This window comes from Rhyacophila brunnea, unplaced genomic scaffold (genome assembly GCF_057557595.1).
Source record: "Rhyacophila brunnea isolate RB1 unplaced genomic scaffold, BYU_Rbru_1.0 scaffold_3, whole genome shotgun sequence".
NCBI lineage: Eukaryota > Metazoa > Arthropoda > Insecta > Trichoptera > Rhyacophilidae > Rhyacophila > Rhyacophila brunnea.
In genome coordinates this window covers 21,602,639-21,628,055 of record NW_028232965.1, presented here as the reverse complement: position 1 = coordinate 21,628,055, position 25,417 = coordinate 21,602,639, and the positions used below count along the sequence as shown (strand labels likewise).

General features: G+C 34.5%; 1 protein-coding gene across 2 annotated transcripts in view; it reads right to left on the bottom strand.

Moving 5' to 3' along the window:
- Positions 1 to 360: 360 nt before the first annotated feature.
- spen (spen family transcriptional repressor split ends) overlaps positions 361 to 25,417 on the bottom strand; it is a 240,240-nt gene continuing 215,183 nt past the window's right edge. For both annotated transcript variants that reach the window (XM_085952285.1, XM_085952286.1), the window contains exons 13-20: positions 18,062 to 18,129; positions 13,748 to 13,845; positions 11,832 to 11,956; positions 11,164 to 11,498; positions 5,928 to 6,089; positions 4,135 to 4,335; positions 3,764 to 3,922; positions 361 to 3,624 (exon numbers count right to left, since the gene is read on the bottom strand). In XM_085952285.1, coding sequence (XP_085808411.1) covers positions 3,496 to 3,624; positions 3,764 to 3,922; positions 4,135 to 4,335; positions 5,928 to 6,089; positions 11,164 to 11,498; positions 11,832 to 11,956; positions 13,748 to 13,845; positions 18,062 to 18,129 — 1,277 coding nt within the window. In that variant the 3' untranslated portion in view covers positions 361 to 3,495. The remainder of the gene's footprint in view (positions 3,625 to 3,763; positions 3,923 to 4,134; positions 4,336 to 5,927; positions 6,090 to 11,163; positions 11,499 to 11,831; positions 11,957 to 13,747; positions 13,846 to 18,061; positions 18,130 to 25,417) is intronic.

The window sequence follows — 25,417 nt, the reverse complement described above, 5'->3', positions numbered from 1 at the left end:
TGTTAGCTCGGAGACGGGAGAGAACCAACTAAAAGTGAGCGACGGCCCGCACCCCACGCGAGTGTGGACTCGGCCCACGGGCGTGCGCGGCCGCGCCCTGTCCCCCCATTAATTCGTAGGGTTAGTAAAAGTGTTCCGACTGCGCGACGGCTTTCGATTCGCCTCTCGCATTAATATAATCGATCAATATATTAATTTCATTAATTAATAAACAATTATTTAAATTTTTCTTAAACCTTATCCTATCGTATTATAATTAATGCTTTCTAAAAGTAACTACTTTAAATCTGAATCACAGTTTATTTTCATAAATTAACTTAAAGAGAATTATTTTTTTATTTTTTCTTTCATTTTTATTTTCCGTAAATTTAAGTAGTTTAATGACCCTGCACTTTGAAATGAAGAAAGGGGAAATGTTTATGTGGTCGATCGAATAAATTATGTCCCGCCATTCCTACCCCCGAATAAAAAGTCTATGCAAAAACGAACGAAAACAAATTAAAAAAACAAGCAAATATAAGAAGGGCTGAATGAAAACTTCACCGGCTACAAAATGGCAAACCCATAAATAAACCGGTAAGTGAAGAAACGCGTGTATGAGTGCGATATCTACAATTTTCTTTGAAGGAATCGTGCGTATGATTGAATGCGATTAAATTTTCATCGAGCTTAATGTATATTAGCATCGAAAAGTTTACATTGGATATTTGATTGATTGATAACTTTTTTTTATATTGGGGGTGATTATTTGGCTTTTATAACTTAAATCTAATCTATATTCACATAAAACTTTGTGGCAGGTATAAATAAAATAGAAAAATACGTGTATAATTAATAAAATAATAATGAATGAGACAGACGGTAGTAAATTGTCAAAAAAAAAAGTAAATACATACATACATAACTCAAAATAAAAATTATAAACAATTTTTAGTCACGATAATATCAATGAAGAGTTCAAGGAGATAATGATCTCCTTGAATTAATAAGTATCGGAACAATATACATACATATATAGTTTGTAATATAGAAAATAAGACTTGTAATTTTAAAAAAAACATGTAAAATCCACAAAAATCATTGAAAACACGATATTAAAAAATAAAAAAACATTGTGATTTAGTTCTATCGAAGCCGAAAGTTATTCAAGGATTAGAAATTATTTTATAACAATTTTAAATGGTATTTCAGGAGAAATCGACTATACAAAGCCGTTTATTATGATTGTCACAAATTTTCTTTAGAAATAAATACCCCTACATATTTTGACAAATATATCTACTCTAATTCAGGTATCCTAAAGTCTAATTAAAAACTTTCCGGTAAGTTCGTTCAGAGTATTTCAATGCAAGCCGAAACAATAAAATTGTAGGCATTTATTTAATTTACAGCACAAACTAGGTTTAAACACTTCTTAGCATCTACTCATATGCGTCATTCATAATGGGGACATTGAAAGGACATCAAATACGCCCTCAATATGATATTGCACATGGAATTGTAATTTTAATTTTTATGAGTTTAAAAAATCATGACACTAAACACAATAAAGTACATATTTTCAGTTGATGAAATTTTAAATAATCATTACATGCTTTATAAATAATAAAAAATATTAATGCTTTTGTGTACTTGTGCTTTGTGTTGAATGCAATTCGATACAAATGAAAATTCGGCTAAAGAATGAATTTTCATATTCATAATGAAAAAAAGAGCCAGCGTAGCAGCGTATATTATTTAAAAAAAAAAAAAACATTTTTGGAAAATTGAATTTCAGCCTCATGATGTCTGTCAACTTTCGGCCGTTTGGTTTTAGGAATGTGTATCAAGTTTCTGTTATGAATAGACTCAAAATGTGATTTATTGGTTGTGTAAGATGTTACTTTTGATACAAAAACTGTACTTGACTCATTTTCTGCATTCTGTGCATACAATGAAAACACTGGCTCTGAGGTACGGAAATATATATCGACTATGCTAAGTCAAAAGGGTTAGTGACAATAATTTGCAATTTCACAGGAGAGCAATTATTTGAAAAAAGATTTTTATAAGCATTATCATTATCATATATTTTTAAGAAGCATACCCCTTCCACGAATTATTTATTTTTACCACAACATCCCAAACACCCTTTTGACTTAGTACACTTGACCCTCAATATAAATGATCTGATATTATATCTGTGGTTGAATACATTTTACAAATTATCTTAACAGAAAAAATATTCAATGCACTTTGCCATAAAAAAGACTGGAAATTATGCTTGAGAAAAACAAGATAGTAAAAGTAGAAATAATGAATTACATAATAAACTTTATGTCGGTATAAATCTACTATGAAGAGATCCATCAAAGGGGACATTTTTTTATAATATTCTAGCTTTCACGTATATTATTGCTTGCTTTTACTTGAGATAACCCACACTTCAAAGACGGCATCCCAAATAATAACGCCAATATAAATTATCTATATAATAAGAATTCTTATGGAAGCCTTTGGAAACCTTGAGAGCGGTCGTGATGAGCCATCTTATGGCACAGAATATACCGACGGTGGAAAAGACTCATATCATGTTTTCAGTCAGAATTGTCACATACCACTGCTCCGGGTCGATATTTTGCACAATCAAATGTGATTCATCGTTCTGACATCTCGAACCTTACGAGACAGAAGAAATTTTAACATTGAAAACAATACTAGAGAAACTATCAAAACGATCAAAATAAATATTCTTTGGTAGTTTGCGGTTCAATAAGAACGAAGAATAATTATCTGATAATGCAAAATATAACAGGACACGATTTTATAAAACAGACAACAGTAATATTATGAAACAGTGAATACAGCAAATGCAGGTAATTAACCTGACATGATTATTTCGTATCAGTTTTAACCGCAGGTTCATCATTTAATAGCATGTCAACTTCCTGTATCATATGAAACAGTTGGTTATTTTAGCATCTCACATAATTAACCCGTTTACACATACGTGGATTTACTGCTGGCAGTATTTATTTTTGTGACCTTAACAATAAAATGAAAAAAAATGTAAACACTTATTGTTATGTAAGTTGCAACTCTGCATATGCATGGATCAAAAGGTTCAGCAGCTTTTCACACAATAGTTGTAACTTGCGTGACTGGTGGTGAACTATTTATAATTACACCACGCAGCACACAAAACATTCACGCAACAACAAATGCGTCTCGCTGATGAAAAATGAAATATTTGTGATAATCAGCATAATTGTGTGTAAATAGTTATTGTCGCGATTGTTTAATTTACACGGTATTTCTGGCAGTAAATCCATGCACTTGTAAAGGCACTATAAGTATGACCATACGAATTATATTCACATGTAAAGATTTCACAGTTCAACTGTAAATGAGATATTTTATTCGCGAAAGTTAGGGAGTCACGCCAATGAACCCGGCTAAAACTGTTCCATCACAAAGATAATCGTTTGACACTTTCGATACAATTGTCGCCGGGCACTAAACAGTGGCGATTACAATAAGAAGATGAGCGATATCGGCGACTCGATGAAGTAGATCAGGCGCGATCCTTTCCAAATTTTCATTAGCAAAGTCGCATGACGGAAAAATGTGGACGGTGTACAGCGCCTGAGGAGATAAAACATTCATTAAAGCTGATCCTTGAGTAGTGAGATTAATAATCAAGAAACAATGAAACACATTAAGAATAATCAAATTTGGTACAGCACGGTGATATTGCATCGATAACATGAAACGGTTGTTTTACCTGATGATGGCCAGGAGGAGCGACGTTGACGATGCCGGCGGCCTGCTTCCTCCGGAGGTAGGTGATGAATCCTCCGTTCAATTGAGTGGACTGCTGCAACACATCCAGATGATCTCGACCGCATGGCAATGCCAGCAGCATGCAATGCTCGTTCTCCATCTGAAGATGCAAATAAACCTCTATGAGTTGTATTTATTTTTGTAACCTGGACACAAATATACCGACAGCTATCAGGGACAGAGTGGACATACACTTTATTCCTTGAGGAATCCGGCTTGCATCAAAGAGACAATCAATCATGAGGCACGGTCTCAACTATCCTATCTTTCCATAAGTTGAAAGTAAGAGAGGCGGAGTGACTAGTGATATACCTGCATCTTCCTGGCGACGGCCTCAAGCTGCACGGGTTCAAGGCGCATGCGCTGAGCGATTCTGAGTGGGGGAGTAGAGCCGTCACCGTTGCTGGGAAGGGTGTGGCTGGCCACGGCCGGGTTGCCATGTACAAAGTGCATTTGCACAGCTGCCGCATCGTTCTTCAGTGCCAGTAGCCCTTGCCACATCACGGGGTAGCGCTGTAAATCCAAAACTGACATTATTATATGCTGCATTCGGAATAATATTCCTTTCATCTGTAGCAATATTCTGACATACCTCATCTTATTCAAATTCAAATAACGATTACAAATTAGAACAAAATTATAGATTTCACACAATAATATGGGTGAATTGACAAACCTGTATATTATAATAATGAATGAGTGATTGAATTCAAAGTATGGTTTCATTTGTACTGTGAGATACATACATGTCACATAGGAAAAATTGCTACAAAAAAACCTTTGACAACATTCGCAAAATACTAGTGCTGAATGCATTGAACAATAATGTGTAATGAACATGTTACAATGCATTCATTATCAAGATTCATTAAAATGTTGAATTTTAAAGTGATCTTATCAATTGTTTACAAGGGACAGTCGAACTTGGTTATTACGAGGAAGATGGGACCGACTGAATTTGCTTGTTATAAGCGGTACTTGTGATATCAGAGAATAGGTATTTTTAAATGAGAATGTCAAAAATAAAAAATCTGTAAACCATCGTAAAAATCCCCGAAAAAAGCATGGCCTTCATAAACTACAAAAGAAGTTGTTTATTGTAATAAACGCTGGTAGGTACCTACGGACTTCACAAACCTTGGATTTTTCAACCATATTATGCGTGGATACTTTTTCATTATTGTCAATGAAAACAACTACATATTAGGTAGGTACTTAAGACACTTAATATTGTCATAAACGTATTCCGTCCCCAGCGGCATTCTGTCCGATCGGATTTTATTGCTTAAGAGTCGAAATGTTTTTAAGCGATCGACACATTAACAGTATTTTAGCTCAGTATACCGATAAGTTGCTCGTTATAACACGAATAAATGTATGGAACCAAATGTCAACGAATGTTTCCTCATTACATCTGAGATCTCGCTATGTCCGAGATCGTAATAACCGAGTTCGACTGTATATTGTATCACATGTATATCATACAATACTTCATGAGACTAATTTTAAAAATAATATAATCAAGGAGTATGTTATGACATTTCTATTAGATTTTAGAGGGCATCTTAGTAGTTATAAGCAACCTTTCTTTTCATGAGGTCAAATTAAATTAAGTGGGTACCAAAAACTTTTTGAGGGTCGCATTTTAGCATTTTAATAAATGATTGAGACCTTTAATTTCCTCCCAAATGTCAAGCTCTTTTTAGCTTATCCCCTCAAAATAGAATTTTCCAGTCCAAAAATGGAATGCAAGAAAAACTACCTTTAGAAAATTACTTTTACATAGAAAAGTAATTCGCTCCTGCAGCCCATAAATGGGAGACGACCACACTGACATACTATATATTTCTACACTCCCTATCTTCTTTTGGACACTCGAGGCCCTATTATTAAAACTAAAAATTGAATGTGGTCCACTAGTCAGAAAAGGTTGCCGACCCCCATCCTAGATAGACGGCCCTGGTAGATCAGTACTACGTAAGGTGCTGACGTTTCATCCGGGGGCTCCAGGTTCGATTGCCTGTTTGCCAGACCCTGGATTCGAACTCGGGCCCATAACTGTAATAAATAAAAATTAAGAATTAAGGCAGTGAGAGGCCACTGACCCTGAGTAGCATCATAAGGGAGTCGGCTTCGGGTGGGGCGTGTGAGGCGTGAGGTGGTCCAGGGGCACTCTGCGCTAGCGCAGTGCCTCCCTGCGCCGGGGCACTGCCTCGCGACGGACCCCTCTCTTCACCCGCGCTGCCTCCGTCCACTCCCAATTGCAACTGCAACATATAATAGAACAATCATGGTGAATTCCTATGGGGAAGAAAACTTTAGTCAAAACTGCTAGTATTTATACATATTTACTAAAAAAAAATGTATTTTAAGATATGACATGAAAATTGAATTTGCTACTTTACTATGTATTAAGGCCAGTTCGGACCGGCCGAGTGATTTAGTCGAGTGGCGAGTGATTTAGTGAATTAGTAACTGAAAAGTGTGCGAACACAGTGCATTAGTGAGTGACGTGTCAAAATAACAGAGCGACGGATATTTCAAAACGGACACCTTTCGCGCGACACGAGAGTACTGCCGTCTGTCAGATAAAATTGTAACTTCAAAAAGAATTCGAATGTCAAGATACAAAAACGGCGTTGACGTAATTGAATCGATTTATGGTCCAAATGCCTATTGATGAATACCTACTAATTTACATAGGATACCTATTATATTATTGTGGTTTCATAAATTTTTGTATGCTTACCTATGTATTTTTGTAGTTTGTTTAGGTAATAAATAGGTACTTTATGCTCCGTTGTCCTGACTGACTATACAAAATAAATGGAATGATAAATGAATATAACTTATAATTATTCTTATGAACACTAGGATAATGTGTACCTATTTCTTTACCTATTCTCAATAACAACAAGTTTTCTGTGAAATATTGCCATTATTTATCAACGTATTAATCAACAAATTATCCACATTACCTACCGACATGACATAATATCCTTCATACTGAGTACCTATACAAAATAAACAGAATAATAAATGAATATAACTTATAAGATAATTTACCTATTCTCAATAACAAGATTTCTGTGAAATATTGCCATTTATCTACAGATCTATCAACACACATTCGCGACGGTTATCTTAATGTTTGTCGCATTGAAGTATAATTATTATAACACCGCATCCACCCATTATTTTCGAATGCGATTTTACGCCAGATGGCATGCGAAACGTATGCTTTGCGTTCATGGAGATTTTGTACATAAGCATCTCGCCGAACCCGAACACCTAATGCCCCTCGACCATAAGTTTAGCGAACCCATTGCTAAATTTGGAAGAGTCGATTTTTGACAGATTGCAACTGACAGCTCGCGTTTGTTGATAATTGTCATAGGTACTTGTTTTCTTCCATATTTCATTATGATTCAGTGAAATATTAATCTACAATGCCGTCGAATTCAAGATTCTCGTTAGTAACAGTACACATAGTTAATACACATCATGAAATTGATGAATGATTCATGAAAATCTAATAAATATAATATTATATTTTTAACAACTCAATTCACATGATTGTGCTGGAATCAATTTATGCATAATAATTATATGGTAGGTCGGTATACTATCACGATAACCATTTACTTTTATTTGTTTAATTGTAATGATTATATTTATTCAATAACGTTTATTCGGCATTCGGATTATCCGGCCATAATGTAATATTAATCGAAAAATAAAAGAAATAATATGGAAGTATGTAATAGCGAGTTCAACATATAGGGACTACTAGGGATATCTAGCGGCAAAATGCGAAAATTTATCTTTTATTTGACAGTTAGCGCCCATAGACATCAAAAAGTGACCATAGAGAAAAATATTTTTCTGTTTTTATATAAGGAATACTTGTTTCAAATAGACGTGCATGTACAAACACTGTTATTTTAACCTTTTCGTCGCGCCAATGGTCGCCCCAATGTATATCATTTGTCAGAGGCGTGATTTTTACGAATCATAAATCATATCATAACTCGTTAAAAACTGTCATTAAAAATCCGAGAAGCAGTAGAACAGATAAATATACATTCCTAATAATTTTACGACATCTAAAAATAAACAAATACGACTTAAATGGGGCGATATAGCTTGAACAAACACGTCCCATAGTAAAAAAACCATGCATAGGTACATACCAGGCGGCCACTGTCGTACTTCAAGTGGCATGGACACTTGCGCCGATGACAAGTTTATTAGGGCACGATACGATACGTGGGAACCCCACTTCAAACACAGAACACATTAATATTTTACAGAGCACATAAAAAATATTACGAAATCACTTTATTTATTATTGAGGGGTTATTTCAAAACACTTAACATAAAATTTTATCGGACAAGAATTTAAAATTTAATAGTTTCATGGTAATCGTAAAAACAGGGCTGAGGGCACAAAGCTACATCACATTCTCGACACATAATATTTGTCATTTTTCTTTTTGTATTTTTAATGGTAGATTGGGAACATACCCGACACCGCCTAAATGCTTTGACTTTTTTCTCAGTTGGGGGAACTTGACGTGGCAAATGTTTTAAAAGTTCGGTTTTTAACATTCTTTTTGGATTAATACTGGAAGAAGGTATATTTAATGATGTTGAAGGTTTTGAGGCACTACCATATTTTTCTATTAATTGACGAATTACTTTAATCTGAAAATCGGCCAAAGAAGTTTTTTTACCGGTTATGACTGTGTAAATAATACTAGCATTTAATAAAAATAAATCAATGATGTGGAAACCAACTTTTTTGTACCACTTAATTGTTTTTCGCATGCACGACAGACTACTCAACATCATGTCAACTTTATCGACAGAGCCCATGTTTTTGTTGTAATCAACAACGCACTTCGGTTTTATAATGGGTAGTCCCGTGGCTCTATTGGTTTTATGTGTGGGCACCATTGAGTCGTCGTGCATGGTAGTTATCATGTGTACCTCCCTTTTGTCATGCCATTTCAACACAAGCAAAGGGTGTCGGTTTAAAGATTTTATTTCACCCTTTTTTAATTTTTGAATTTTCGGCATTTGCTTCCGATTGCTGCGAACTGTCCCGCACGCATTTGTTTTTTGTTTAAACAAATGTTCAAATAATTCTGGGCTGCTGTACCAATTGTCGCAAAAAAGTGTATGGCCTTTGCCAAAATAATCCCTCATCAATGTGGTCACAACAGCCCCAGACACACCCAACTTTTCACTATCGGTAATTTCAGTTCCGTCGCCACAATAAATTATAAAATCTAAAATATATCCAGTTTCAACATCACAAATAACAAATAACTTAATCCCAAACCTATGTCTTTTTGAAGGTATAAACTGCTTAAATATAAGTCGTCCTTTAAATACTATAATACTTTCATCTATACAGAGGTTTTCATTCGGCAACATCGAGTCTTTGAACAAATTTCTGCAGTGGTCGAGAAGTGTTCTAATTTTGTAAAGTCTATCACCGGCAGGGGTTTCACTGTCAGAGTAGTGAAGCATTTGCAAAATTAGCTCATAACGATCTCTGACCATCGTTTGGCTAAAAATTTTTGCATTTAACAAAGGGTCGGTACTCCAGTGTTCCTCTATTGTAAGACGGCGGTTTCTCGTCATCAATAGGGTAACAGCGTAAAATATGTACAATTCGCTTATGGAAGTATCATACCAGTTATGAATTCGGGCGTTAGGTGTGTGGACTAGTGTGTTGGTCAGATGATCGTGATAGCCGTTGGTAAAGTTCACTATTTTACCCATTATATCTTCATTTAAAAAGTGTGTGAAAAACTCCATTTCACTTGAATTCTCATTCAAGCCTACACTTGGATTAACACCAGTGTTAAAACTGTCAAAGTCATACACAATTGGCACAAATGGTCCCGCGGTCCACGGTTGACGTGGAGCCTCTGGTGCTTCATGTCCAGAGGTGGAAGTGGAAGCCTCTGGTGCTTCATGTCCAGAGGTGGAAGTGGAAGCCTCTCCCACATTATGGTCAACATCAGAAGGGTCGTCAATATTGTGTGGTTCTGCCAGCCCTGTTTCTCCTTCATCATCAGTTTCCATTTCATAATCGGAATCCAAGTATTCAATGGATTCTTGGGCTTCCTCATCGGATACACTATCACGCGCAGATATTTTGATCGCAATGTACAAAAATTAACTTTAAATATTTCACTACACAATGTACCTACACGAACTTATTGTCACTATTACAAATGTATATAAAAATATATATGAAGAATCTGTGAACTCGAAATTATATTATTGAAATTTAAAATACTACTTTTACACACATTTTCCACTAATTTCAATGGGTAAAATGTATGAAATCTCCAATATTATGATTAAAATAATTACACTTAATCACAGAATCGCGTATTCAAAGTAATTTTATAAAAGCCGAAACTGAATGGTATCGATAACCGTACGAAACCAGACACACACTGTTGAAATAGTATCACCGCACTATTCCAAACAAAGCCGAAGTCGGAAATGACATCACACGCCTGCGCATATTGCGCAACCAACTAGCGGAGATATTTGAATCGACAAAACTGATTATTTGTATTTTGAAGGAAGTCGATATGGGTCGAGTCTTTGCTATATTACGAACTATTTCATAATGTTTGGATGACAAAAATCAACAGATGTCAGTAGAATAATAATGAAGCAAGTTCGTAAAACAAATTTCGTCTCTGTTGCTTACCAAATAACGAAAATACAGCAGTAGAAACTTACTGTCACCTCTAGGCGACGCTCGCGGCTCACATATACGGCGATCACCGGCATCTCTACATGACGCGCGCGAGGAATAGGTTAATGGAGCATTATGGAACACGGCGGCACCCGAATATACAGATTCGCAGGCCAGTGGATGTACACTCGACAAGTTTTATTACGGCAATAAACGGTTCCGGCGTAAGATGAGACCGTCATAAACGGTTCGTTTTGGCCTATTTCCATTGACGGCCTATTAGTTATATTATTTCGAGTAATATCTTTGCTCCAACGTTGTGCCATTTCTACGGCAGTCAGCGACTAATGAACTCGCCTGTTCAGACTTGTTTCGTGGCTTGTTTAGTATTTAGTGAGATGTGGTGGGGGTCGCTACTCGACCGAAATATTAGAATAAAATGGATCGACTGGACTGATGATTTTACTAAACTACTCGACTAAATTTGTCTGTTCAGACACGTTTATTTACCAAATCACTCGCTACTCGACTAAATCACTCTACCGGTCCGAACAAGCCTTTACATTTTGTGGCAAAGTTAACATGACACCTCATCCATAAAATGTACTAACCCCATGTCCTTGAGTGATAGATGGCAGTCGCTGATGATGCAAATGAGAGTGCGGGTGGGGGTGGGGGTTTTGATGGGCAGGGTGCGTGGGATGCACGGGGTGAGCTGGATGCGCATGAGGGTGGGGATGGGACAATTGGTGAGGGAGCGAATGCGGGAGGGAGGGAGGGGCGCAATGCTGCAACCGAGCAAGGTGGAGACTGGAGGGAGAGGACGAAGGAACTGCATCATAATAGCGTCCCGCACCCACATCACCTCCGGAAGCTTCCGAGTAAGGACGGGATGAAGGTCGTCCCATTGGATATATCTGAGCTCCCTGCGCCACTTGTGGTGAATCTGTCAGCGAACAAAACAATATTACAATCAAATAATTTATTACTACTATGACATTCGGGGAGTGACTTTTGAGATTGGGCATGCTATTCTCTTCATTAGAAGGGGTTTTACGTCTCAAACAGCTATTCGCATGTCAGGTATCATCATTTTACAATTAAATTAAGTATAAAATCTATGATGAATATTTTCTTCTTTTATAATAATTTTCCACACTTTTTACTAAATAAATGTCTCTAGTCTTATGGATATTTTATTTGAATATCTTGTAATAATTTATGGATGCGCTGCGTACATCGAAATAGTGGCATGTGTGTGTATGTGTGATGTACATACCTGTGCTTCTGTCGCTGAGCGCGGGCGAGTGGGCTGGGTGGGGTACGGGGAGGCGAGCGGCCGGAGGTCTTCGCAACTCCAAGGGAGGACTAGGCGCTTCAGATACTTCTGCTCCCACGGGTGATCTACAATCCAAATTCATACCTCATTACCCAAACTACTACATATAATTTGATATCTGATAAATAATTGAAGATTTTGAATAACATTTGATAGCATACCAGAACGTTTTTAATATGGTCGAATTATTCTATCTATGCAATAGCGATTAGCACAGTGTGCAAATATACATTGTTTGTATATCTGTTAAGAAACCCAGGATGGAAAGAATGGGAGGCAGACATAATCCACTAGATGCTATAACAGGTCTCTGCCCAATTTTATTTTTACATAAAAAAAATTTGCCTTCAAGATCTGTGCCTTTTTATGCTATTTGATCATTCACCTGAAAAATGTGTAATGAAGCCTGTAAAGAATAAAGCGACTCATAATAATTCTGTACCTCAGAGGCAAACAGATGCAACTCCATTTTTGGGGAAAATGAGTTTTTTTAAGAATCGTCATGCTAAAGGCTTTATTTATTAGAGGCAGAGAGATGGAAGTCCTAGTCCAAGATATGCATATCATAAAGATGCAAATGCCATACCTACCTTAGAAGCAGAAGGATGCAAATCCAATAATCCACTAAGATAAAATTCTCTCAAACCGTTTGAAATATGTACTAGACGAGAACCAGCCAGGAGAATGAGCTTTATACATATTTTCAATAATATATACAGTAGCGCAACAACATCTCCATAAACCATCGCGCATTTCCTATCAGCAAAGGAGTCCGACAAGGTGATACAATCTCACCTAAGCTATTTACAGCTACACTTGAAGACTTATTTAAGCAACTTGACTGGAATGACACGGGTCCCCATAAATAGAGAAAACGTGAGTCATCTGCGCTTTGCCGATGACAATAAATAGTAGTTTGCAAGACTCAGAGGACCTCCAAAGCAGAGTGCAGGAACTCGCTGGAGTAAGCAACAAAGTAGGCTTGAAAATAAATGTATCAAAGAAGAGAGTCATGTTCAACTGCTTTGCGGGCCAAAAAGAGATCCTCATCAATAACATTCAGCTCGAACAGGTGAAAAACTACATCTATCTGGCACAACAAGTGTCTATAGATGGATGTATATTTGATGAAATTGTTCGCAGAGTAAAGCTAGGCTGGAGTGATTTTGGCTGCCTGAATAATTTCTTCAAAAATGACCTCCCACATAGCTCGAAGAAAGGACAATCGTTGGACAAATTTAGTCATCCAGTAGTATCCAAGAGGTACAAAACATCTGCAAGGTAGACCTAGAGGCCACTGGATCGATGAAATGATAAAGTTCTGCGGAAAAACTTGGCAACGCAACGCACAGGAACGAGAGAAGTGGAATCAGCTTGGAGATTAGCGAGGCCTTCATCCAGCAGTGAATAGATTCAGGCTGGTGATGATGATGATGACATAATAATTTTTTTTTAAAAAAATGTGTTTTGCTTTGTTATATTTATACCTATAAATTTTTTAAACTTATAAATTGTTTTATTTTGGCTAGGTAAATAAGATACAAATCCACATTAACAAAATATCTTTAGAGGCAGAAGGATGCAAATCCACACTACGTTTTTTATTTTATTTTTTTTAGATATAAAATTGTATTAAGTATATTTATTCCTTTCTTACATATTCCAGAAGTACTTTAATTGAATTAGAATAAAAAAAATAATGATCATTCTATGTATATTTTCTTGGAAGTTATTTCTATTATTGGAGTATTCGTTTAAAATAAAAATTGTTTTGGGTATTTGGCACTTGCATCCGTCTGCTTCTGAGGTACAGATATTAGTAGGTTCACTACAGCAATATGAGAATGTTTATTGACCTTGCAACATAGGGTGATGGGGTAGTTCTGGCGTCAGGATGAGTCCGGTAGTAATGCTGGTAGTGCTGATGAGCAAAGTGCGGATAAGCACCATCACCCTGTAAACCATAAGATCGCAAATGTAAATTATTGGTCCAATACAATTGTGACACTACAATTTTTCATTATAATAATAATATGCCCGCAAATTAATTTTATACAAAAAGAATGAAATAGGGAGAGCAAATTTCTAACGCCTAAATAAATTCAGACAAAAAACATCTCATAAAAGGTATATCTTTCTTCACTCGGTTTGAACACCTGAGAAAATGATGACAACGGAGCCATATTTTCTTAACAGTGGTTTGCAAAACCCCAGCATTCCAGATACTATCATCAATGTTCTATGAAAACTTCAAAATGAAATACATAACCCCTTCGTGTCGAGGGCGAAAATGAGTTATTTATTTATGGGGTTAGACTATTTTTAAATGTCATCTTCAGCATCTCAAAAGTGTCAAGTTACCTGATGAATGTACAACTATTTTTTGGCAGGGTGGTCAGTGAAAAAATGACTAAACCAATAAATTTCTTTTCTCAAATTGCTCTTCTGTAAAATTGCAAATTGTGATTTGATATCATACTAAGAATATGGTAACTCTTTATTTTAAATAAACAACTTCATTAGGCGGCCGTTAACACAAGTATGTGAGGGATTTTGTAGAACACGAATAATGAATGCACAGTGAGAACATTGAAAAAGAAGAAGTGATATGTAATGGTGTACCGGAGTCACCGGAGATGTCTGCTGGTGGGCAGGAGGGGGCGTTCGAGGCGCTCCCACGTCCGCCTGCTGCGTCCATATCAATTTTAAACACAGTTAAATATATTTCACAACCATGATATGTTCACTACCTTATTGCAGCATTTGCAAAATTGCATTTCAATTTTCTCCAATAAATCCTGATAAATTTACTATCCATCAAAATTATGACTATAATTATATGCACCTACCTACTTGTTTATTAACCCTTTCTAAGCGTTACGAATCCCGACTTAGTACAACAGTGCGCGTTGTGATTTCAAGCATCAATAAATCGTAATAAATGTCAGTCAAACATACACAAATAGAGTAGTAAAAAATCGGAGTCAAGTTCAAAAATGATTATGACAGAACCTAATATTTTATGTGACTCTAAAAATAAACATTAGTCGCCTAAATCTGATAAGAAATCACGAACAAGACTTCTTCATTGAAAAAATGCCAGCTTACTTGAGCGGCGCCATGACACTTACGAAATGGTGCTGGACTAATGCGTCGATGACAGATTAACAAGTGTAAGAACAGTTCAGTATTCTTATAGTCTACCGGCTACCATTTCGACAAATATGTCATACACATAATGAATAATAATATGGTTTATGACTTTTATGAGCATTTTTGTTGAGTGTGTTGAAAAAATATCAGTCATAAATAACTCATTTTTATAGCATCCAGGACATCTCAAACTGTGTAACTTTTGTTTGAACTCGCATACACATTGCAGCACTGCAGGCCGAGTATAAATAAATCATCCTTGAGAACTACTGGCTATTTGAGAGTGATGTACTTACCACCAGTGCCTGGTTTGTACCTACCATTGACCCCGAACTGAATGGAATCGAATGACACATAGTTTATATAACAAAATGGTTTATTTTTCGAATACCTATTACAATTCGTAAAATATTAAATTTCAAACACTTTTTGCACTTCTAAATGCTTTATAGTCACCACAATTTTATTTTCAAGTTCATTTGTTTTTTTTTTATTATATTACTTCAATAACCTGGTACTAGAATAGGTAATCTCTTATTTTATTATAATGACGTGATAGTAAGTAACTCGAGTTATTTTCGACTATAAATATAAGAAGAATTCTACATAAAAAAAATAGTAGTCATGAATCAAACCCTTTTGAATAGTATTACGAAAAAAATAATTCTCAAGTGTCTGTCTCACACCAGCAGACGATGATTTGCCGCGCAGTGTATAAAAATTCAGTAGCGCGGGACCTGGTGTTTGCGTAATACGACAATTTCCGCATTTATGCGGGAACGGGCGTCTGAGTGTTCGTGTCTTTTCTTTATAAATGGCTGATAACTAGGGTAAATAAATAATTTTTGTCTGTTTCACCTAATACTATAACCAGAAAATAGTATTTAAAAATGTTAATCAATGATAAACAAAGAGACATATTAAATCGCGGACTTCTAGGTATATTTAAATGACACCTGGTTCAAATTATTTTCCGAAACTATAAACTCGCGGATAATATACTGGCAGATAGGCGAATGAATGCAATCTCCAAAAGCATTCCTTTTGTAAAAATATTTTGTAAATTCACTTTGATCAATGTAACTTTCGAATATTCTATTTAACAGTTTACGCACCAAATAGTTTTTCAATCACTAAAAAACAATATAACTTATTATATCGCAAACTCGTATCGTTACAAACACGTCAGTCAAATGTCTTCGGCGCACATGCACTAAGAAGCGATAAGACACTATATACGCGGCAAATTTGAATTGGCCCGATGACTGATATATTTTTATTCAAGACACGCTCCCGAAAAATATTTATTTAAATTAGATAGAACAAAAGTTTAGGCTATCCATTGACAGATGTCAAGAGAAGGATGATTTTTGAATAAATTAAATCAATATTCGAATTATTCGCGCCTGGCGGAAAGCAGTACTAGGCAAACGAAAATCGAAATGACTTTAGTCAGCTGACGCGCGGATGACTCGCGCGTATAGGCTGACTAAAGTCAGTTGCCGCGTTAGAAAGGTTAATAATAAAATTGTGAAATGATTTTATTCCTTAAAAAAATTGCACAAGTATACCGCTCAATTATGCAGTTACATCTGTAACTAGCTAGTGACCCCTGGATGGTATGATGCTTTTAATTTCTCAGTCAGAAATGGTACCATTTGTAATTATTATTGTTTATAAAAAAAAATATATTTTTTATAATCATCCTACCTTTTTATTGGTTGTGAGACATTGGAATATCCCATTATATATAATCCAATAAACCATTGTGTGTGAGAGACTAATAACACCGCGCAGCTATTCTTAACAGTTATCAATTTACCATGTTTCCGTTATGTTCAAATTAAAGGCGGTTATCAGCGGCTATAACCGGCTATCTGCAATAATTGGTAAATTCGAGATTTGCCGAAAATTTAAGTTGGTAGACATGCGTGTGAAATATGTCTCTATTCGGTCAAATTTGAGTATGTTCGTGCCGGCGTATGTTTTTTTCCACCCGAACTTGAAATACTCGAAATTTTGATTGAAATGTCAAACATAACATAACCTACAATTTTATTAGCCATGTCATTGCAGCATGTAGTAAAACAAATATTACCTTACTGCTAGTCACTTGATATTTGACAGCTCGCGGTGATTTATAAATTAAGGCAGTGGCCATAATGTAATCATTCTTCAAAACAGCCGCATCTCTATTCTCAAGAAGTAATTGAAGTACTCTTATCTCGCTCTAAAAGTTAACACAGCCAAGAGAAGGGCTGTTAAAAGATAGCACTTTTTACAACACAGGTTCAAATGGTGTCAGTGAAACCTAATAAAGTTGAAAATAAATTCCCTTGAGTATAATTCCAACCCAATCAAATATTGATTAGATAATTGCCGATAACCTCAGATTGTTTACCAACACTATAGGCAAACTGCGCATAACCAATTTAATCGGTTTATTGACAATAGTTTTATAGAATATATTATTAAGTTTTATAACGACGTAGGTACCTACTTAGATTTTCCCGTGTATAAATAACTTAATTTCCAATAAATATACCATCCAACTCTTTAATAAAGACATGTTAAAAAAAGTAATTAAATGTGCAAAACAAACAAAATAAGAAACCATTTCGAAGTTCCTGAAATAATTTACCATTTCAAGCATTATGACATCGACAATAATCGATCGCTGATATTATAAATGACGATATATCATTCAGCATTCAAAGAGAGAATGTTGCATTCCATTCCATAGAGATCTGTGTATAAAATTTTATTATACATAGTAACAAAGAAATACCAATATTTTCTTACAATAATAACAACCGATCATCGGTGAATAAGACCTCATTTACAGAATGTTGACGACTGTAATGCAGGTTTTACAATCGCATGTATTTAACGTTGAAGTCAATTTACTTCATTTGGTCACCGGTGCACTTGTATTCCTTCAATTCTCAGTTCGTCAATTGTTTTTTGTCTAATCTATTTATGCAATGCAATAACAAATATAATAATCCTTCACTGACCAAAGCGATCTGTCCTTGAGGGCTGACTGAAGGTACACTAGTAAGACCCGCTCTGGAACTGTTGGCACCTGAAAAAGGATAGTCATTGTTAAATTCAAATAATATGTGTCTGTATAATATCTTTTATACATGTATAGGCATTTATATATGGTGCACAAAATAATGTCATCCTTTCATTTGTAAAATCTATAATTATGAAATAATTAATAAATATATTTATTGAACTTTTTATTTTTCTACCGATTTAAAAAAAATATTGGACAAGACGTAGGCGTCTGGCCGCTGTCCAAATTTGGGCATGTTTTATGGTTTTTTTCATGACAACCTTTAGCATTGCAGACAACTAAATACACGTTCTGTCTAAAGGATGTAAGCTGCAAAATGCCAAATTATTATCAAATTTTAGCTTTTAATTTTTAAAAAAGAAGGGCGTTTGAAATTTGCGTCCAGGTAAAAGGATTTATTCCACATCAATGACATTATTAGTCATTCAAGTAATCTTTTACGGAAAGGAAAAAGGCGTTATGCATCTTACGTTGCAAATGTATGAAAAAAATGGTAGTTTTACTTAACTCTGCCGGCCGACCAGGTAAGTTATGAACCAGAAGGAAGACTTAAGCCACATATATTTCTCGGTCGGTCGTTTGACAGTTAACACGGATTTCGGCAGTATTTTCATAAAAAAATCATTTAAAGTTTAAGCATTGAGTGAAAATGGTAACAGAACGAAGCAAAATGATTCTTGAAATGTGTGGTGTTAATATGGACGCAACAAATGATCCCGACAAGAACTGTTAGTGTTTAAAATTACATCTTGAAGTTTTTATATCACACACGAGAAGAGCTATTGTAAATTCTATCTATATCGGTATGAAACGGCCTGTTACAACTTATATTGTGTTTTAATTGTCGATTATCGATTAATTGATTTGATGATTTCATAATATCTGAGAAAAGTAATACAATATTTGCTAATTCACTTAAAACACCGCCATGCGATTTATAGGTTATGTGATGTGTCAAAAACACTTCTCAATTGAAATTGTTTTCAATTCGCTTTAATTTACGATTAATATCATTGTAATAGACTAATATCATTATTATGCACTGTTTTATGTTAATATATTATAGTAATAACATAAATCGCATGTAAAATGTATGTGTCTAACTCCAAATATGTTAATACCTACCTAATTTTTAGTCAGGTAAAATGACTTAACCCTCATTTTTATTAGTTCTTCTTCAATAACTTCATTATTTAATTATAGATTGGGGGAAAAAAACACCAAATTATTAATCATCATGCACTTCAAGTTTGTGTCTATTTTATATTTAGACTTTGGCCCAAAATCATTATCAAAACGTTTTTTGTGCCTCCTGTAAAATTTGATTAGTGTGGATTAACTTCTTTTGCCTTTCCACAGTCAATATATAATATTATATAAGATAAAGTCGCCAAATACCGTCCCCTGTTTGTTTTGGCCATTTCACAAGTTTATTTGTGTACTGTTTTAATTGTTTAAATTTGTTTTAATTGATTTTACTTATATTAAATAGCATATAGAAAATAGCATATAATCAAAAACAAAAATAATTTTATCGATATAATAAAAATGGCATTTTTGTTAATTTTGTAAAAGTTATCCAAATCCGCCCCGGGGGTGATATTTGGACCCAAACAGAAATAATATAATTTTTTTACAAAAACTTGGAATGCTAAATGAAAGTTGGATTATTAAATAAATTATTCAATGTTTATTTAAATTACACACAATGTATTACAATTAAATAAGTGTGGGCAATTTTGTATCCCATCTCTTCCTTTTTTACTGCTGCAACTGCTGTTATCATATTGAGCCAGTACCAATTTTTCTTTTTCCCCATCACAATCAAACACATATACCTAGTGATAATAGTGACCACTGGGTAATTTCCTCAATCGATACATCTATAGATTTATATATATATATAGTACTTATATTATTTTCATAAATGATCAATATATTTGGATGACTTGTGAATATGGGTTCTAAATACCGCCCCCGAGACGTTACATAGACACCAAAGGGGGGCGATATTTGGCATCACCACACGCCGCAATTTGGAAGCTGGTATTTTTCACATGGCTTAAATACAGAATAAAACTTAATCCTCTGAATCCATGACGTATCGATCATATTATTATTGCATTAAAATATTTGTAAAAAGTTGCACGGAAACTAACCTACATAGATTTGTGTATTTAAGAAAAAAACTCATCATTGCCAAATTGTTTAATATTTTTATTGTTGCTCGATATGTTGTTCGTAGGGGAATGAACCCACGTGTCATAATAAATCATAAGTTAAAATTATCGATGCTGAATTGCGACTCATACGACTGAGATAGAAGGGGGGGCGGTATTAGAACAGGGGACGGTAATTGGTGACTTTACCATATCGACCGTGTTCAGGAAAAAGGGCGTAACCCTCACAGAACAAATTTTACAGGAGGCAAAAAACGTTTTTTTGAGTGATTTCAGTTTAATATTTTTTAAAAAATAGGCACAGACATTGATGATTTGGTTTAATATATTTTCGATCTAATAATAATTATTACAGAAAAATCATTAAAATTGAGGATAAATGTTTTTTCCATAAATTAAAAATTAGTTAATTTCAATTAAAACCTGAATTTAGATAATAATTCGGCATTTGCGGCTTACTTCATTTTTATAGAACGTGTATTTAGTTGTATACATTGCTAATATCTAATAAAAGCACTTTTCGAAAAATCGAGGGTTACGCCCTTTTTCCTAAGCACAGTCGATACATAAAAAATATATATAAAGAAATCTGTAGCTGCTAAATCAGATAATCTTGGTGACCAGCACGCATTGAAAAAATGTGAAATTAAACGACCACTGAAAAACTCCATTGTCTGTCTCATGGTGTGTGATGTGGCACGGTCCCGTTGAAACCGCATATTGTCCATTCCACATAATATGAATACGTGTATTAATTAAGGCGCTAAGTACCAACATTTTCAAAACTGACATTTTTATAGAAAACTGTTCTACATAGTGTCTTAAGCATGTCAAAAAAATACAATAAAATATTTAAATCTGGCGACGATGTAAGTCCATTGGCGTGTTTTATTTGTAAGGGTGTAAGTACCACTGCAGTGTTCAACGGCATTCCATATAAAATGGCTGAAAACGGTGTGTTGACACTCACGAGTTCTGTTAAAAAACGTCGCCAAAAAGATGAAGGAAGTGTCCAAAATGTAAAAAAAAAAACTAAAAACTAGTGGCCAAGGTACTCCACAATTAATAGTAAAGTGATTCCAGCCAAAAAACCTCGAAATTCTGAGGTAATTACATTTTTATAATTGTTTCACACAATCCGCTAATTTGTCAAGAAAGCGCTAGTGATGTCCAATGCGTATCGTTATAAATGTTATAATATCGATATTAAGCAACTTTTTTTTTAAAATACATTTTTCTTCTTGGTTTGAAATTCAGAATATTAAGTATATCTAATATATAAAAATCAATATTTGTTTGTTTGTTTGTTTGTTTATTCGCATTTTATGCGCTGCCATGCCGTTCATCTGATTGCGATGACATTTTGTTAAGTGGTTGTATGCACACCCGCAAAGGTTTCTGAATTAGAAAAATCATCATCTTCTTCTTCTTCTTAATTCTATTTTCTTTTATTCGTATGGTTCCTATACCATTCATCTGATTGCGACGAAACTTTCGTCAGTTATTGTACGCACACCCGCAAAGGTTTATATATTAGAAAAACTATATTTTTCTTCTTCTTCTTCTTCATTATATCTTCTTTTATTCGTATGGTTCCTATACCATTCATCCCATTGCGATGAAACCTTCGTTAGTTGTTGTGATAACACCCGCAAAGGTTTCTGAATTAGTACAACCATCTTCTTCTTCTATTCTATATTCTTTTATTCGTATGGTCCCTATACCATTCATCCGATTGCGATGAAACCTTCGTCAGTTGTTGTGGTAACACCCGCAAAGGTTTCTGAATTAGTGCAACCATCTTCTTCTTCTCCTTCTATTCTATATTCTTTAATTCGTATGCGTTTCTATTCCATTCATCCAATTGCAATAAAATTTTTGTCAGTAATTGTGCCAACACCCGCGAAGGTTTCTGAATTAGTACAACCATTTTCATCTTCTTCTTTTATTCTATCTTCTTCTATTCGTATGCGTTCCTATACCATTCATCCGATTGCAATGAAACTTTTGTCAGAGTTGTTGTGCGCACACCTGCGAAGGTTTCTAAATTAGTATTATATAAAATACAAAGTTTGTTGTATGTTTGTTCCATCCAATTTTGATTTTTTTTACTACATATTAATAACATTATTAACGTTTTCATATTTTGGATTTGATTTTAATTTAGTGTTCTTTTGTTTGACCTTTACTCCTATTAGAATTATTTTCATATTGCCATATTGTATTAGACAGATATTTTAATATTAAAAAAATAATTACCTCTTATTATTTTTTAAATATCTAAGATAAATATAACCACGAAGCGACCCTGTGCGAAGCCGGGTACTTCAGCTAGTTATATATATATATATATATAAAACACATTGTACCTACTTCTTCAATAATTTACAGAATATAATAATAATAATTAATTATGCCTTATTGAATTAAATGGGAAATATACATCCTATAATTAAGAACATATTTTATATTAATTATTTCATGATTGCTAAGTTGTAAATAAAAAAAATGTGTACTACTATTTAAATTAAAACATTTCAAAGTGTGATATTGACTGACTCACATATGTACCTACTTAATACAAAACAAAATTCAAAATAATTATAGATATTTTATCAATTTTATCACCAGTATCTGTTTATAATATGGACACAGGCTGGGTATTGTTTACAGGTAAAGGATAATGGGAATCACTGCACACATAACGACATAACATAACAAGTATTTTATTATGGCCGGCCTATTTACTGCAGAGTTCTAGAATAGTTGATAATGCACTTTTAACATTATTTTATTAATTGTAAAAAAGTCGCCTGCGGCGCTGTTTTATTTCGGGGCTTTTAAATATGTAGTTGAAAGATCCTGACCTTGGGGCCCACTTCAGGATAGAATCCATTTGTCAATGAACATGATAAATTTGGATTGACTTCTATTGAAATTGTATGTGCTAATAAACAAGCACATTCATCGCATGAAAAACAAATTAATTTAAAAATGAATATATAAGTACTTAGTAAAACCTTGTTTATTTTTTTTCATTTTGTGTTAATACATTGTTGACTATTTAAAAAGGTGTCTGTATTATTTAATGAAATAAAGGGGGGGAGGCGCCAAGATTAGTTTATTTTTAAAAGGGAGGCATAGTAACATAAAGTTTGGAAACCACTGCTCTATAGTCTCTAGGGTCATATGCACATCGCCGAAATAAAACGCAGAATGATTGTATTAGGAGTAGGTAAATAAATAATTGAATTATTAAAACAAAAGTATCGAAAAACCTTCTTTTTTTTAATTTATAATATTTTACCCATCTCTATTGAAAATGTCATCAGTGTGTACTTAGATCCCACCAGCGTCCCTGAGCTAGTACTTAGACCTTAAAATAAGATTCTTTGCATGGTACTTACACCCTGACCGGAAATGTAAATTTCAAAGCTATGTACTGTGGAAATTCAAAATAATTTTAAGTTTTAAAATTATAGAAGCTGCCGAGATTGCTTCATACTGTGTAACTACATTTTTCAAAATGTCTGCTTCATACAATTTTATTTGACAAATCAGTATTTTGTAGCCACAAGCAAAACTACTTTTTGGTACTTAGCGCCTTAATTAATACACGTATTCATATGTACTGGGCACCGAAAAGTTTTCAATCATTCGTAACGTTCACCATTGACAGTTTCCACGACACCACTTGGTTCTCAAAGAAATATGGAGCAATGAGCGTTCTTGCGCAAATGCCACACCATACAGTGGTCTCATGGATTCCTTACGGTTGACAGTCCCCCAATATAAGCTGTTTTGCTTATTCACTTTCCATTAAAATGAATATGGACATAGTATAATTTTTTTCTCCCTGCATTAGCATAACAGATGAATTTTATTGTGGTGTGTATTGATACCAAATACAACCCCTCGCGAAGAGACGTTGCTGATCCCAATCAGGAACCTTACATAAAACAACGCTTACCATCCCGTAAAAACAACAGCCCTGCAAATGTTCGCAACCTCTGTAAATACTAAATATTATTTTAACTAAAATAACAATTCACAAACGATCTTGGGAGAGGCGAATTTCGAAGACCGACGGTCACAGATGAAATTACCCGAAACCGAGGATATTTATTGCCCTTCGGCCCAAGCAAAATATTACCGTTAGATTTCTAAAAAGTTGAAATTTCTACCCTCTCCCAGCACCTTACGAGGGGGTAGACATGTTGAAAATAATTCTGCAGTACAGAGTCGCCCGCGAAGATAGGAGATGTGTCTCCCGCGCTCCCCTGCCCTTGCAGGGAGTCGCCTAGTAAAAAGTAAACCCCACTCGTCTCGATATTATAAAACTGTACTTCCATAATGTTCTCGTGTTAAAAATTAATCGAACGAAAGTTAGCCTACCTTAATAAAAGTGAATACCTACCGTGAGATCAACCTAAAACTAAAATAACGTCAGTGTCGTGCCTAATATAAGATCCCTTTAAATGAAACCAATGTAATAAGACCAGTGCTTGTCCATACCTAACAGCAATTAAACATAGTTCTGCGTGGAATTATAAAATAAACTTCTGTGTTATACTAATTGTGCCCGTTATAATGTCCCTCACTCCCCAAACACCAAAAATTCCCGAAAGAAGAACTCCACAACACACACGTGTGTTCAAAAAGGTATTGGTATGTATCCATGATGAATTTTGCACTACTCTACTACACAATTATCAAAGATGATACATATACTATTAAAAGGAAACTATAGTGTTTTCTAATAACACAATAACATAATATGCGCCATCCTGGTTTTTCAAACGAAAAAAATTAGCACAAAAACAATCAACTGATACATTTTTGTGTTTATGGAATTTTTTCTAGACATTCTGGAAACACACAAACGTATCGCCTTGTTTTTCAACTGTCAAACTGTTTTTTTTTTTCATTTTGAAGTCATTTTACATAATTTTTTTCTCAAGAATACTACATAAAAATAAAAAGACAATATTTGGTAACTCAAAAACATAGGTGATATACCATTTTTTATAAATAATGAACATCGGGTATGATGAATCTCTAAAAACTTTTCACTGTATTGAAAGGGGAAAAAATCATTCAGATGCATAAAA